This window comes from Pagrus pagrus (assembly GCF_965226575.1).
Source record: "Pagrus pagrus genome assembly, chromosome: 10".
In the NCBI taxonomy this organism is placed as follows: Eukaryota; Metazoa; Chordata; class Actinopteri; order Spariformes; family Sparidae; genus Pagrus; species Pagrus pagrus.
Window position 1 is genome coordinate 4,885,866 of NC_140194.1, and position 15,792 is coordinate 4,901,657.

The 15,792-nt window shown below is 44.7% G+C and overlaps 1 protein-coding gene across 5 annotated transcripts in view; it reads left to right on the top strand.

Annotated features, from left to right (window-relative positions):
* rassf7a (Ras association domain family member 7a) overlaps positions 1-15,792 on the top strand; it is a 37,887-nt gene that overhangs the window by 18,582 nt on the left and 3,513 nt on the right. For 3 of the 5 annotated variants that reach the window (XM_084365193.1, XM_084365195.1, XM_084365194.1), the window contains 2 exons: positions 12,176-12,374; positions 13,173-14,101. In XM_084365193.1, coding sequence (XP_084221319.1) covers positions 12,272-12,374; positions 13,173-14,101 — 1,032 coding nt within the window. In that variant the 5' untranslated portion in view covers positions 12,176-12,271. Of the gene's footprint in view, positions 1-6,701; positions 6,802-8,871; positions 9,029-12,175; positions 12,375-13,172; positions 14,102-15,792 lie in introns of those variants that run through there. The other 2 variants (XM_084365196.1, XM_084365197.1) reach the window with 2 other exon arrangements.

The following is a 15,792-nucleotide window of genomic DNA, read 5'->3' on the forward strand; positions in this document are numbered from 1 at the left end:
ACAAGTTCTCAGTGATGCAAAGAAAATATCTTCCTTCTTGTGAAATTTTCTGGCCAGTACATTTAAAATAAAAAATTAAGACTGTTCCTCCTAAGTGTGTTTGTTGTGCCAGGAAGGGTAACATGTACTTGGCTAGCAGAAACTAGTAAGAGACTGGCATCCAGCCCAGCACACACAGGCCGTACTTCACCTGTTGTAGCCGAGGAGGCAAAGACAAACACCACAGACCTGTAGTTTGTCAGCTGGGAGGCTATAATTACTGAGAGGAAGGAGGGGATTTGAGGAAGGAATTTCACTGCGGTTCTGCTTTTGGATCTTTGTGTTGTAAAACTGCAGACATTTCTGGACTGATCAGAAACAAGAAGCAAGTCTTTGATCCCAGCTGGTGGTTGGAGAAACATTTCCCTAAGGGAAGAGTTTGTTGCCAACTGAAAGCCATTGTACTTTTTTTTTTTTTTGTCTTCACTCAACCTTTTTACTGATTGAAGTTGAAATATCTTTAAGTCATTGAGTGACATACATGTCTGTAGCCTGAATCTCTCTTCATTCATCCAACGTGCAGGTCAGAGGTTAGATTAAGCCACCCACATACTTTGAGAAAGTCCCTCCTGAGCTTCGTCTACCTAAGGACATGTTCCCAAGTGAGTCCAGCTGACTTTAAAGTTCACCTGAGTGAATGCTGTCATGTCCTGTCAGGTTGAACTTCCCATGGCCTTCATGGGTGTTTGCTCTGTCACATCATCAAACCCAAAGCTCAGTATTTTCTGTTCTGTTTTGTTTGAGTTTGAAACCACTGGCAGTTTATAGTTGCCGGGGTTATGGATGTCTGTGTCTGTTTGCCTCTTTGTCCATGGCCCTCAATTCTACCGGGTGTAGTGATTGTAGCGCGGTAAACATCTCTGCCAACCCCCTGGGATGGTCATGTGACTGAGTGTGTGTGTGCGCATCTGTGGATGCGTGTCTGAGAATGAGCAGCAGGTTGCTCCCTTGCTCAGCCAGCCATGCCGTGTTGACTCCCTGCACACAGAGCTCTCTGAGCAGTAAATAACATGGTGCCTCAGCCAAGGGCCCCGGACAGGGCCAGTAGGGGGGTCAAGACGCCAGCAAGAAAGAGAAAATGTCTGCCTCACGGCCCAGAGATACTAAATCAGCAGACGGGACAGGAAGAGAGGCAGGTGGATTTGACAGACTCGTCCCTCACGCTGAGAGGCTTGACGTTAGACCTGTCATTGAATGTAGATGTGATCGATCATGCACATTAGAAGCTAAACAAGCAAATGTTGCTCATGGGTAGATGGCTGCTACCTGAACACAAACACACGTTGGTGAGCAGACGTACACGTTTGCTGTAGGGCTGTGCAAGAATCAGAATTAACAGAAAATTATAATTATCCAAGACATAATGATGTGGCAGCAGGTTGCAGCACCCGGGAACATCTTTTACCAAACAACCAAAGATGAGAAAAATTAGATGAGCCTAGATCAATCTGTGACAAAGCACCCAAATCGGACACTTTTTCATCCATAGAGATGAAGCGACAAGCCATATTTTCAGTGTCAGGTTACTGTCTTGTCTGTGGTTTAAGGTGCAGTGTTCGGCTCAGACCTGGGCTCTGCGCCAAGACGCAGGTTTACTGAGTTGCCTGGGTACCTTGGCGGAGCAAAACCTGGATCCCCCGTCAAATGCGGAACACAGACAGCTGCAGGATTTAAACAGCAAAGTTATCAAGATATTGAAACAGGTCCTTTATGAAAGGCCGCAATTATCATCTCTACGACAGCAACAATAGTTACTGTTTGGTTAGTTTCTTGTTGACATATCTCAGACTTGGTTTCTGTATCTGTCTGCCTGAAGTTGAATATTCCCCCTTTAACAAACAATTGTCTTTGTGCTGTCTTGTCCAGCTTTGCCTTCATAACTCCTCCCCCTCCTCTGTCTTTGTTTTTCCCTCGGGTAGCTGACTTATCTCTCACATATAAATTCAACAATAGCAGCTTTGTCAGTGTTAAGCTGTGTGTATATGCATGTGTATCCATGCCAAAGATCACCACGGGGATCTTGAGTCAGAGGGGTGAACAGCAGCCTTCTGGAAGTGAAGATGCAACTCAGGCAGATATATCGTCTTTGTCCCAAAGGTGCTCCTAGGATACTGGGAATCAGCCATAAATCTGCACCCTGCCCTCCTTTCTTTTCCTTACTCATCTTGACTGTCCGCACATCCTCCCCCCACTGCCTTGATAGGCGTGATCGTTGCTCCTCCTCAGAGTAATGACAGGGAGAGAGTCGTGTGTGACACCTCCCCATCAGACCATAAATCAGGCTGACTGAGAGGCCCACCCTAAGCCTTGTGGTCCACAAGCAACACAAACAGATTACCCCCTTGACTATTTTAAATGGGTACATTTAGGGCTGGGTATGGACCCTCAAACTCATCTGAGACAGACCAACCTCTGCTCATCAAAATCCATCTACAGTAGCTGTTAAAGCTTATATCTGATGACTGGTCTGGGTTTTTTTTGGTCCTAAAGTTAGCTAATGTTTGACTATTTTATTTTAGCAAAGTTCTTGTATGGCTGCTCGTGGCAGTATTTAATATTAAAGATGTATTGTCAAATAAAAAATGTATTTCTCAAAGCAAGATTCTGAAAAAGTTTTGTCATCATCATCAAAACTCTTGGCATTTGTGTTGGTCCATTCAACGCAGCCATCTAGTTTGCTACATCACTCGACCGGTTTGTTCATGTAGCTCAGATCTGATAGTGGTAACAGAAGTCAGAGGACCTTAAAAATCCCAATCTTAATCTTAATCCTAAAATATTAGATTGTTGACGCCTTAAAGAGCGATCATGATCTGAAAAAGTGTAAACGATCTCCAGCCATTGTTGCATTAACACCACCCATAACATGATTTTATCCTCTTACCAACACATAAACACCCCCAGCTGATAACACAAGATTCAGTCCTTGGCACTGATGCTAGATTTATTCTATACTGGTGGACATCTGCATACATACATACAACAAAATATCTCATTGAGGCCTTTAGGGGAAAGATGCACTCTGCCTGACCGCCTTTGATAGAAGTCCTTTTGTTCCTTCTTGTAAATGCTATTTTGTGATATCTTTTGTCGTCTTCATCCTTATGTTTGAGAGTTGTTTCTAAACTGTTCGACTCCCATTATATGTATCTCTTGTAAGGAGTTGTTTATTCAGTATTTGACTATGAAACCTTACCTACAGCAGTGTGGTTTGATGATTAGGTGGGAAGTGTGTTCACACAACAAAAGCTCAATCAGTAACTTAAGTCAAAACATTGTTTATAGTTTGTTGTACATTCCACAGTACTTGTCTCTTCGAGCAGCATTTTTGCAGAATGAATCATCTCCTTTACAATACTGAAAAACAATAGCTTATCTGTCTGTAACAGGATTTTACACTGCCCTGCTGTGATAGGTTACCTGAAGGTCTAGACGCACACACATATGATGACTCCATGGCAGTGTTTACCTGTATCCCTCTCTCCGAGGGGCAGATATGTTGGAACGCCCAAGGTAAATATTGGGATAGTGCGAGAAAAGAAGTTTTACATAGCAGACCGTCCTCCATCGATGAAGTCACATGTTTATCGGTACAGCCTGTGGCGTTGCTTCAAACTTCCTTTAAACGTCCTGGCAGATGTTAAAAGAACGTCACAGTCAGGAACTCATGCTTTCAGTTTCAAAGTTGAATCTAATCTAAACCAGCGGTGAATGGATTGCGTTAGTCATAGTAGTAGTTTGTGAAGTGCCCGTGTAATGTCCGTGACCCCAGATTGATGTCTTGGGAGGAAACTGGCTGGAATTCTTCACTTTCATCTGTGAAAACATTCATTCAGCAGACAGGTCCGTGTTTTCTTTATGTTGGAGTCATATATTTCTGTAGTAATATTACCGTTCCAACCCTGCGCAAGAATGTGCAGCTGGTCTGTCTTGGATTGATAACTGCCTTACCTTTGACTGAACTGAAGTCTTGCACATCACTGCAGCTCATGATGTGACAGACTGAGCAGTGAGATTACATACAGTAGGTCTGTGGCTTTGAGCTCTCTTGCATGCCATTTTCTTTACAGCATCACGTTGATATTTGTTTCCTTAGGCATGCGAATGGCAATATTCCCTTCAGCTCAGATAAGGACTCGCAAGTGTGTGTTTCATCACATTTTGCATGGAATCGAAGCATGATGAAAGACCAATGCCAATCTTACTCGCTTGCAAAATAGCCTTCCTTCAAAAAAAACTCCTCTGTTGAATGATTTTCAAGTATATGAATTAAATTACGTACAGTTGCTTCGATTTAACAATTGACAATTTCTTATGTATAATGTAAGGCCATATTTCGGGTCGCGCTCAAAGGCTGGAAGGTGGCAAAAAAAAGAAACAAAAAAGTAGAGTGAATAATTGATATGAGCAGACATGGAAGCGACCTTTAAATAACTAATGAGTTTAGCTTCAAACCTGTGACACTGGAGGCCCTGGCATTACTGACTCCTCAATGACGCGCACGCACGCAGGAAGTGAGAGTTGAGCGCCCACATATGCACCTGCAAAAAAACTCACCTATAAATAGCGTGTTGCTAAATTTTAGGCTACTATTTTCCACTCATGCACTGTGTAAATTGCATCCTTTTAAATTAGTGGGTTCACTTTTGCAGTTGCATGCTGCTTTAAGTTAAGCATTATCATTTAGTTTGAGTCAGCCTGTCTGCCGTCTGTCTTTCAGCTATATGTAACATATTATTTTGGTCATGTGATAACTGAATGTCTATATGACTATATGTATGTGTATGTGTTACTGAGTGTGTGTGCGCTGTGTATGAGTTTGGCTGGGAACAAAGCGTTGTCCTCCTTCCCTGGCAAGCATTGCTGAGTCAGGTCGGCAGTATATAATTTCACATGGGTGCCCATCAGCAGTCTGAGAGCCTTCTTCCCTGGCTCACCCAACAATACAAACCCCTGTGCTTGCAGGGCTCAGCCTGCAAGCAGCCAAACCACTCATCCTGAGCCGAGCTCTCAGCTCTGCCTGCCTTCTCCAGGCTCGGTGTAAACCTGCATTATCATTCTCACCATTAGCTGCTGGCTCTGTGGGCGGATCCATGAGTCAGCGCAAACAAATTCCTGGTCGCTAATGTACTCGCCTCCTCTCAGTTTCCAGGGTTAAAGAGAACAAGTGAATGACTCCTGCCAAAGCAGGTATGAGTAAGTCTTTCACTCACTGAAATGAATAATGTAGTAGTGTTTTATTGTGGCCAGGGTTGTGTAAACTATTGTGGCCACATGCTTATGGGGCTGCACCTTATTGCCTTTCATTGATATTCAAAAGTGTGTCAGGGTTTCTTTATCTTTCAAAGTAGAAAAACAAAAAAAAAAGCTGCTCTCTAAGCATTTTCAAGAATTTACATTGAATAGTGATTCCTTCTCTCTCGCCCTCGTTCTTTCCTCTCTTGTGGTTCAGGCCAGGTTACCATCTGTCTGTGTGAGTGCTGTTGGTAATTCATGATGACTGGGATTTCACACTAAGTGCTGTTTTACACAGTGTGACTGTAGCGGTAGTGACAGCCACAGGTGATGGGCAGACGCTGAATGTCCATGTCGAGGCCTGCTTCAGATTAACTGGAGTAATTGTCTATAACCTTTAAACCTTCCTCACTCATCAATTGCACGCACAGCGGTTACACACCTTGTATGTTTAGTTGCTATACATGTTGAATAACCCCATTTGTCCAGCTGATCAGGGATGTGAGCTTGCGGCCTTTTTACTAACGAGTCTGCATATGCAAATACGAGGCACCGCTGTCCATATTTGCCCTTGATAAATGAACCACTAATCCACTCTCGCTGGTATTTCACACTCGGACAAGCCAATCATTATAATGGAGAAGGCTGAAGGCTGCAGCGACAGATCCCAGTCTGCAAGTATGACGACTAAAGCTTATTAGTGCTGTTTCTGATTCCTTTTGCGCTGAGTCATTAGCATGTCAATAGAGGAGAGACACAGGCGGACGGGGGACATTTTCAAAGAGTCGGTCGGGTCACAAGCGTTTGGATTTTGTTCCGAGAAATATTTGCTAAATTAATGTGCTGTGAAAAAATGCATTATTCATCAGGTGTGTTGAAGCGTCGATGAAGCTCCGTTAGCAGGGAACCAGGCAACCGTTCAGTCTAATTAACAAGCAGCGTGTCTGGAGAGCCTGCTGCAGCCCGGCCTTTTACTGTGAGGGAAGTAGGAGCAACACATTTACTGTCATAGTAAAACACACAGTTTTACACACATGGATACACTAATTCCTGCATGCAAATTAAATGTTACGTTGGCAAAAACACACATAACCCAGTTTTCAAAAGCAGAGCTTCAGAAGAGACACTCGTACCACCAAGAGAATAGACTGCTATTTGATGTTTTTCCCAGACAAAATAAGCCATCCAGCTGCGACTCTATTGTTTTTCCTACATTTTACTGCCTTGTCGCACACTATAAAAGCCAATTATCTTCTGCGAGAGAGGTGTGTCTACTTTGGAAAGTTATTATGTTTTAATTCACCCAATAGAAGCCCTCAGATCTTGAATCTCGTTTCCCAACATGCCCACTAGACCACTCCCTGCTCTCTGACCGCAGGCACTGGAGCCCTGCATATCATTGCCTCTGCATGAGAGTTACGGTGCTTTGGGAGTTATTGACGGCCCCTGGAGAATTAAGACACAGCTTCACTTTCTTCATGACAGATGTAGAAGATGATCTGTCCATCAGAGATACAATCATGGCAGGTAAACACATAAGGCTGGGCTAGGCCTGTAAGTGTTATTATGCAATGTAAACCGTCTCTCCAAATATCTGTGGAATTTACCCGAGGACTAAGTTGGTCCTATCTCGGGCCCATGTTTTTTTTAAAGGGATTAGCGCAGTTCAATCCTTGAAGCAACTTTTACTTTTAGAAAAGACTTCAGATCTTTTGAAATGAGATGTTAAAGAGTTGAGCAGTACTTTGTGGTGAAAACATGCAAATTGAGATAAAAAAAAAAAAATTAAAACAAAGAAAGGAAAATGGGAAATATAAAGGCAGCAAAGAGACAATTTTAAAAAGCCAGTTGTTCATGAAAGTGTTATGAAGGAAAGCTTTCCTAAGCCCAGGGGCTGTGACTGCAAAAGCTTGCTCATGCTTAATAATGACGATGACGTGTTTTTCACCCAGTCGGTTGCTTCCAGCACCACCTGGATACTTCTGTCCAAATTTAAGCCGTCACTTAGGCAAGTATAGAACTCTGTTGTTTGTTTGTATGCATTTTAAAATTATTCCACCACTGCACAGCAGACGTTAGACATTAGATTTTTTGTGCCTCAGATTACCCACATGATTCATCATAAGAACTCCACAGAGAACCAGTCCTAATTACAGAAGCAAAAGGATAATTTTCTACCATCAAGAATAATTATTGTGCCTCTCTCAACTACGGGCATGTTGCGGACTTTTCCGTTTGCTTTTGCTCTCATCGGTCTTTAAGCACATAAACTGTGCATACTGAAACACTGTATGACGAAGATGGGGGAGGAGGAATAGAGAATGCAAAACGGGAGGCGAGGGACAGACAAAAGAAAGTATCTGTTCTCCCTTTTTATTAGTTTTATCAGTGGTAACATGTGGACGCAGCAGAATGGCACTAAAAGCTGGCGAGGCGAGGCAGACGAGCCAGCGATGCCAGGGGCCACAAAAGAGGCAACACTGTCTGCTGAGTGTGGAACCAGAACAACAATGGTGTCTCTGCAGTACAGATGAGACCGGGCTGCTCGGTGCCAGCGTGCAACTGGCTCTTTGAGTGTTTGTGTGTCGCTGCCAACCTGGACCAGAGTGGCACAGAGGGCACAGCTTCTCCCAGCACTGTTCATTGTCCTCCTACATCGATGTCTGACCTATTATGTACACTTTAACCAGCGTGGGACAGCGTTCTTTTTTCTCTGTCGATGCTGATAGGGATAACTGTTTGTCCACGCTTGTTGTATGTTTGTGTGTTTCTGTGGCCCAGATCTGAGGTAGTGTGTCATGTATGCTCACTGCCCTTTACCCCTGCCATTGTTCCTTGGACTTCTGTTGCTACAGAGATAGCTCAGTAATCACTCTGAGCGGGAGGAACCTCTCATAAAGATAGGCCTAAATGGCACGTCTGCTTGCGAACACGCAGCAAGCTTGTACATGAAGGCATACAACCAAACCTTTGACCATTGCAGTAGCACACAGTGTTCTGTACTTCCGGCACGCGCACGCATACCTACGCATTACACACCCTGTAAGCTTCATGTAGCCTAAGGGCCCAGGTGTGGAGAAGCTGAAGTACATTAATAACCTTGTTTGGAATTTTTTGATAAGCTTTCCTTCCCCTGAATGTTTCCCAATACGGCTCATGACTAACAGAAATACATTGTTCAGACCTTTGCACAGGAAATTGAGGGTTAAGGGTGTGTCTGTCCATCTACACAAATACTTGTGCGCTTGTGCTTGTGTGTGTTTTCGTCTTTAGCGTATTAGTGTTTGTGCATGCTTTGCACACATTTTTTAGACACGAATGAGTGGAGAGGGGGGCGTCTCCCACAAGGTTCCTGTCAGAGCCAGATGTTAGGGGTTTATTTTGAAATTGTAAAGAAATTGAATCATACCCCGCAGTCGGTGTCCAATAAGAAAAAAAAAAGTCTAAATCCACAGATGTTCATTCTCAAGCTGTCATTTGTTTCAAGTAAACAGCTGTGCTCTTGGTAAACGGACACTCCTCTGTGCCCAGCTTGTCCAGAAGGGCCCATCAGTTCACAGCCTGACACTGTTGCTCACAAAGAGTGGCACACAGACGAGCCGAATCATGCCCCACCGTGTGTCTGCAGGGCTGTGATGCTAACCACTTCTGCCTTGAGCCAAAATCACAGAGGAGCCAGGAGGCTGTCATTGAAAAGAGACAGACAGAGGTACAGACAGGGTGATGAAAGACGCAAAGCGGGTGAGCTGGATCGGTGAGTGGTGATGATGAGATAGGGAGAGAGGGAATGGCACACAGCTCCAATCTCTGCTTTTTTCTCTACCACTCTTTCTCCCTCTTTTATCTGTCTACCTGTCAGATTTTTTTTTCCACATTTATTCTTTCTCTTTCTCATTTGTACACTGTCAGTTCTCCTCACTGTCTCTCTTTCTCTGCCTTTCATCATACAGTATGACTAGTCTGTTTTCTTTATTCAACTTAAGATCATCAGGTGCCTCTTTTTTTGTGGATGTAGGAAAATATTTGATTGCTTCAGTTTGGTGATTACCTCCAAAGTAATGGTTCGTTTCCTTAATTCCCTCCTTTGAGAAAACATGCAACAGGCCAGAGCTGAGAGTAGAGCTGCAACAATGATTTGATTGACCGATTGAAAATCAGCAACTATTTGGATAATCGACGATTCATTTCAGTCAAGGAAAAAATGTCAAACATCACTGGTTCCAGCTTCTTAAATGGAGTCTTTGGGTTTTGGTCTGTTGGTTTAAGTAATTTGAAGAGGTCACTTTGGACTCGGCTGAGCATTTTTAGTAATTTTTGCACATTTTATTGAGTAAATGAAAAGCTGTGAAGATAATCCTTGGTTTCAAGCTATGCTCAGAGTTTCAGTTGAAACTGTAATGTGATGGGTTAGTGGGTGGGGCTGGGGTGAAAGTGAAAAGTGGAGTTGGAATGTGTTTTTCTTCTTTCTTTCGGGGGGTGGGGGTGACCTGAGGTTTAAGGGTGTGGTTTGCAGGTGTGAGTGGCTGTCATGTGTTTAAAATTATGAGTTTTGCTTAACTTTAGTGGCTTGGATCGCCGTGTGTGTGTGTGGTGACTCTGAACACTTTCTAAGCAGTCTTTGTCGACAGATTTGCATGTTGACTCTTAAGTCACCCTCCATTTTGCATAGCAAATATGTCCACTGACATGTCGTCTTCTGCTTTACTGTTCTGCTCAGAGCCGGCATTGATGGTATGCGTACAGGTGCCTCTCTTCTATCTGTATTTCAGTGAGAAATGACACAGGACTCCTAAGCTGTGCTGTGAAAAGGAGCTGGGTCAGGCAGGCGGATGTCTGGTTCTCGGTGTTGTTGTGCATGTGACAAAGAGAATAGACAGCAACCTGAGACTCGCAGGCCTGTTTGTTTCCTGTTAGTGCAGATTATCACATTTCAGCAGCCAGGAGGGACAAGAACTAAGCATCATGGGAGAGTGACATTCTTAGCTGGGAGATGTTTGTGTGTTTTGTGTTCTCATTTAATGAGATTGTTACGGTACATAGAAATCCCAGACAGATATAGAAACATTTCCTTTAGGTACTGTCTTGTTTGCAAGAAAATTGCGTCACCTCTATGCAGGTAGGGACTCATTTCCCTATACATGCAGGCATGTATTTGACGAAAATGTGAAGAGTTCAACCTCTGTTTGAGCTATGTAAACAGGTTTCTTGCAGGTGACTCCAAGTTATGAGGATGCTTTCGATTAGAGGAACGTGTGACCTGTAAGGTGGCATTGCACCGCACACGGCTTGAAGATTAAAAAATGTTTCTTCCTGTTCACCAAAATGATCGTCTTACTCATTCTTTGACTCACCCCTGATTATGTATTGCAACACAGCACATTCTGTCCTCGTAGAAAAATATTGACATCTCCGCTGTGTTGAAATGTTGTGGTGTTTGATTTGGAAAGCACTCCCTTTTCATACCGGGTTTCTTTCAAGATGAAATCACCTCGCTCCTACGGCTCAAAGGAATTTATACCACATGTGATCATCCGTCTCTATCTCCCGCTCGTCTCCTGTGATCCCGTGCTGCAGAGTTCAATCTCCGAGCCGTGCCGTCACTCCCTCTGTATGTGGTGTGTCATGTTGAGCTGTTCTGTGTGATGTTGTTGCCACATCAGATAGACTGTTGCTCCCCAGCAGAGTTGGTGTTTGGTGTCCAAACAGCGGAGAACTAATGGTGGTGCGGGGCAGTCAGGTCAGCGGCAGCAGCGGAGGAGGAGGAGGATGGTGGGGTGAGGGCTTTGTTAAGAAAGGCAGGAATTCTTCCGGCTGGCAGATGAAGTCAGTGCATTCCTCCAAAGCAGCTCCCTATAGGCAGCCAGTGGAGCAGAGCCAGGCACTGAATGAGGGGCGAGATAATGGTGGGGCTCAGTATTGAACACCTCCCATTGGGAACCAGAGAGACAGACAGAAAGAGAGCACCATCTGTCTGACTTTGGGTGAGGAGTTGTCTTTTTTACCCACCTAGGCTACAAAGTTTCATTTACTGTGCCAAGTTCTATAGATAATCCTACCACTGCCCGGGGCGTTTCACTTTTTATGAGCACTGCGGTATTTTATTACCTTGTTTTGAAGCTTAGCTGTAAAAGTACAGACAGGCAGAGCGAGGACTGAACGAGAACGATATTCATTTAGGTTAAACCTGCTGCCCAGACGCGCGTTCGGCTACCTGCTGATCTGCTCTCTGAAGTCTGATGAGACCCAGTTCTGGTCCTGCTGAGGAGGATCAAACTAAGTTGCGCAAACACACACACACACACACACACAGACACAGACACACTCGCTTGTTCTGTCTCTCCTGCCATGTTTCTATGTATTTTCTACCCGCACAAACACCCTCTCCCAAACATAGACACACTTGAGTTGCTCCACTTTCCCTGTCCGTTCCTCTCGGCAGTAAGCTATCATAACGGCTTTGAAGGAGGGCAGCAGAGCGTTTAATTGGGTTACAGATTGGCATTTATGCTCCCAGGTCCGCGAGATACTGCCGGGGCTCTTAACTAACCACTAGGAACTTAACAAAATGTTACGCTGCTGTACCCCTCGGCTGCGGGTTTTGATATTTACAATTCAATGATGCTCTCACTCAACACGGCATGTTGAGTGAGTGTTTGACGTCAGTGTTGTTTGGTGTAGAAACTGGTATTTCAACAAAATGACTAACAAGTGAGGGCGCTTTGTATTTAACGGCTTCCATTGCGCTTTGTTTAGGTTTGCAACATGTTGTGTCATATGTTGTGGTAAGATTACATCATGATGCACAACTCGGTGAAGCCTTTATGTCATCGGTGTGGTGTGTTTTTGTGTGAAGATTAGATTTCTCACACCTCTAATATGTGCCTCTCTTCTTGTCTTTTAGATTCTGTGCCATGCAGTTTTGAGTTGAGTCAACCGAAGCTGAAGTGATCTGTCTGAAAAACCGTCTTACTGTTGGCCCCGTCCCTCCTGGTGTCAGATGGAGCTCAAAGTGTGGGTGGACGGAGTGGTGCGGGTTGTATGCGGCCTGTCTGAGGAGACGTCCTGCCAAGACGTCGTCATTGCTCTGGCTCAGGCCATTGGTGAGTATCCCAAACCCTTCAATGTTGTGAAATCATTGTGTCATCATGTTGCAATACACGCTTCTAAGCTGTTGTTAGTTGGCACCATGTTTGTGTGCTTGACAGCTAATCTAATGGCCTTAAGTGATTAGATAACAGCTCTGCAGAGAGAGTTTGTTGACGACAAAACAAGAGTGCTACGCTTAGGTTGCAGCAGTTTGCTTCTGCACTCACCTTTTCATTCTTCGCTGACCCAAATCAAACACTTCACTGGATTTTCTGGGTATGAGACGGATTTGAGCCGGCTCTCTGTCCCTGTATCCTCCGGCTTCATTCAAGCCATACGCTGGAACAGCGTCGAACAACATAACTCCAGATTTAGCACTCTCCTTCTTCCATGAGTGAGCTGCCTGCCAAGTCATTAGGGAGGGTTTGTCCTAATTTCAAGGTCCTTGTGGAAACTTCAGTTTATTTGAACATTTTTTACATGATGTGCGAGTCTTACACAGCAGCCTTTTTATTCCAATCCTCAGAGGCAGAGATTTAGAGGTATCAGCAGCATCATAATGCGTTTGATGTCATTTGTTCACTTAGCGTTACTTGCGTAGAAGCAGTGGGAGGAGTCAGTCGAACTGCTTTAAGTACACTGAAGGAGAAGAAAGGTCTTCCACAAGTAACTTATGAACACATCTACTGATTTATGTTGTGCTTTTTTATGAAAACCAAGAGTTGTGCAGCTTCTTCAGTTTTATCTGGTGTTGTCTTTTAGTCTGTAGATACATTTCTCTGTCCTCACTCTCTGTCTCTCTCTGTCTCCAGGTCAGACAGGCCGTTATGTTCTGATCCAGCGTCTTAGGGACACAGAGAGGCAGCTGTTGGCCACAGAGAAGCCTCTGGAGTCTCTGGCCAAGTTAGGCCAACATGGCAGTGAAGTTCAGTTCTTCCTGCGCCGCACTGGCCCCAGCAGCAGCGACGGACCGAGCTCTAAACAAGACAGACCCTCTCCCATCCCACTACCCAAGCATCCTGAGCCTGAGCCTTCAAAACGCAGCCAGCCTAAGAAAGCACTCACCTTTAACCTGGGGCCATCCACCTCTCCTAGAACCAAAGTCAAACAGTTTAAGAGGTCTCCTCGGGACTCTCCAGAGCAAAGAGCCTCCCCCTCCCCGTCTCCCAGCCCTGTACCCAGTCATGTGCCACCACCCTCTCCCTCACCACCCATAGGCCCAGCCAAAGAAGAGGTCTTTAGGAAGGTTCTTCAGCAACAGGAGAGACTGAGGGCTTTCGAGGCCCAGCTAGAAGCCCTAGAGAGGGAGTCACATACCTGGGAGCGTTCCTACCCATCTCCGTGTCCTTCACCAGTCTCCGACGCTCGCTTGCAAGAAGAAGTGGACGCTCTGGAGCAAGCGATGCGCAGGAACCAGGCCGAGCTTGCTCACGAGCAGTACTGGGAGGAGGAGCTTCAGGCAGAGGTGGAAAAGGAACGAGGAATGAGGAGGAAGCTGGGGGAGCTCCACGCCAAGCTAGATGACTGTGGACGGCGGCTCCACGAGTTCTCTGTTCGCTCTGCTCAGCTGGAGCAAGAGATCCAGAGGGAAAGCCAGGCGGAGGGGAAAGCCAACAGACCCGAGGAGTCCCTCGACGTTGTGAAGGGAGAGCTTCAGGGCCGGGAGAATCTCGGGAAAGATCTGGAGGAGCAGCTATCTGAGACTGACAAGGCTCTGGGGAAGGCAGAGTCTCTGCTGCAGGTAAGGAGAGAGGTCAAGGTTCTGGAGAAAGGGCTGTAAATACAGCCCATGTGTGTGGTCATTTGAGGGTTGTAGCACAGACTCTCCTCTAGCAAAGCTGTAAAACTCTATCCCTCTCCTACCTGCACACTGCAGCAGACACAACAACAGTGCAGAGACACTCGTAAAAAGAAAAAAGAGTAATGAGTGAAAAGGAGACATGATTTATTGTGGTCTGTATACTCACATCCTATCTTCTATGAAGTGTTTTATTGTCTGAAGATCTATTTACAATCTAGCTGAACTGGTTCAGCAGGTGTCATCTTGTATGCATGTTCTGAACACGTGGTTACTAATGGTGTTTATATCACATTGCCAGTATCTATATATTTTTGTACCCTGTGTATGATAAAAAAGAGATTAAAGACGATTGATTTGTAGAACAAAAGCTCCTTTCTTTGGATTGAATTAGCCTCAACCTATCGCGGTTTCTGCTGTCACTGCTTGTTTACTCTTGGTGGTTGTCATAGACACGGCTCTGTCAATAAAAGCCTAACCCAGTTTGAAGTGAAACTCGAGTTTCCTCATAATATTTCACATGAAACCCAGGACTCCGGTATCAGGTATATGTTTTCGTGGAGCTCATTCAGACTAGTTCTCAGCCACGGAAGTGTAGGAAATTAAATTCCTCTTCACTAGTATGTGAGACGGTGTTGTTTTTTTCTCTCCCAGGAAATAGAGCACCCAGAAAAGATTTTTAGTCTAGTGTTTCCGTGTTTTCTTAACCAAAGACCATCCGGACTGAAAGACTGTTGAATCCCGTTCCCAATCCACTGGGCCTCAAGCCAAGCAAACTTCAAGCAAACTGGCTGAAAAACTAATTAAAAACAGCTCATTTGAGTCATGGGCAGTCATCCTTATGGGGATATGTGTGACTATGCGGCTGAACTCAACAGATTTAGTGCCCAATTGATGAAACAGAGTCATGATCAATTTTATAGCTCTTTTCTTTAGCATCCTGCTGCAGGACAGAGGTTATATAACATAGTGGTTTATTATGTACCATCATGTCAAATCATGCACTGCAAGAGTCTATAATCCAAAAGTAACTGCAGAGGCATTGTGCCAAACAAGATGCTTTTATTTCCTGTTAGTGACATGTTAACAGTAGTAGCATGTTACAGTATCATAAAGCTAAATCCACAGTAATGTAAAGTTGCGTATGTCTGGCAGTGTCAGTCACCCATCAGCTGATCAGCGAATCTGCCAGCCGAGTGTTTAAGTGTTGGTGCTGATGAGCACAGCGCTACTGTAATTAAGCTAATGGAGGCAGACCTGCAGGTGTGAACTGCCTCAGCAGGCTGCCTCAGTCCAACATCAATTACACGTATACACACACATGCTGGAGTTGGTGGACTATAGCATGCTGCTGCTGCTGCTGCTTCCTGTGCTGTGTGCAGACACATTGATTAAGCACAAATGGATAGTCGATTAAGACTAATTGACTGGCTTGTCGCATCACCGTTTAATCTGTGGGCGCAAAGGTGATGCCGCTGTCTCGATGGTGGATCTCTGAACTACAGGTCTTCAATAATTACAGCTAATAAATATCTTTCCCCCTGACATCTGGTCAGTTAGGAAGGCCACAGAGAAGTATGACTTAGTCTACTGGAATCTGATGGGATTAGAAAAATGCTTATGATAGCTGTGAT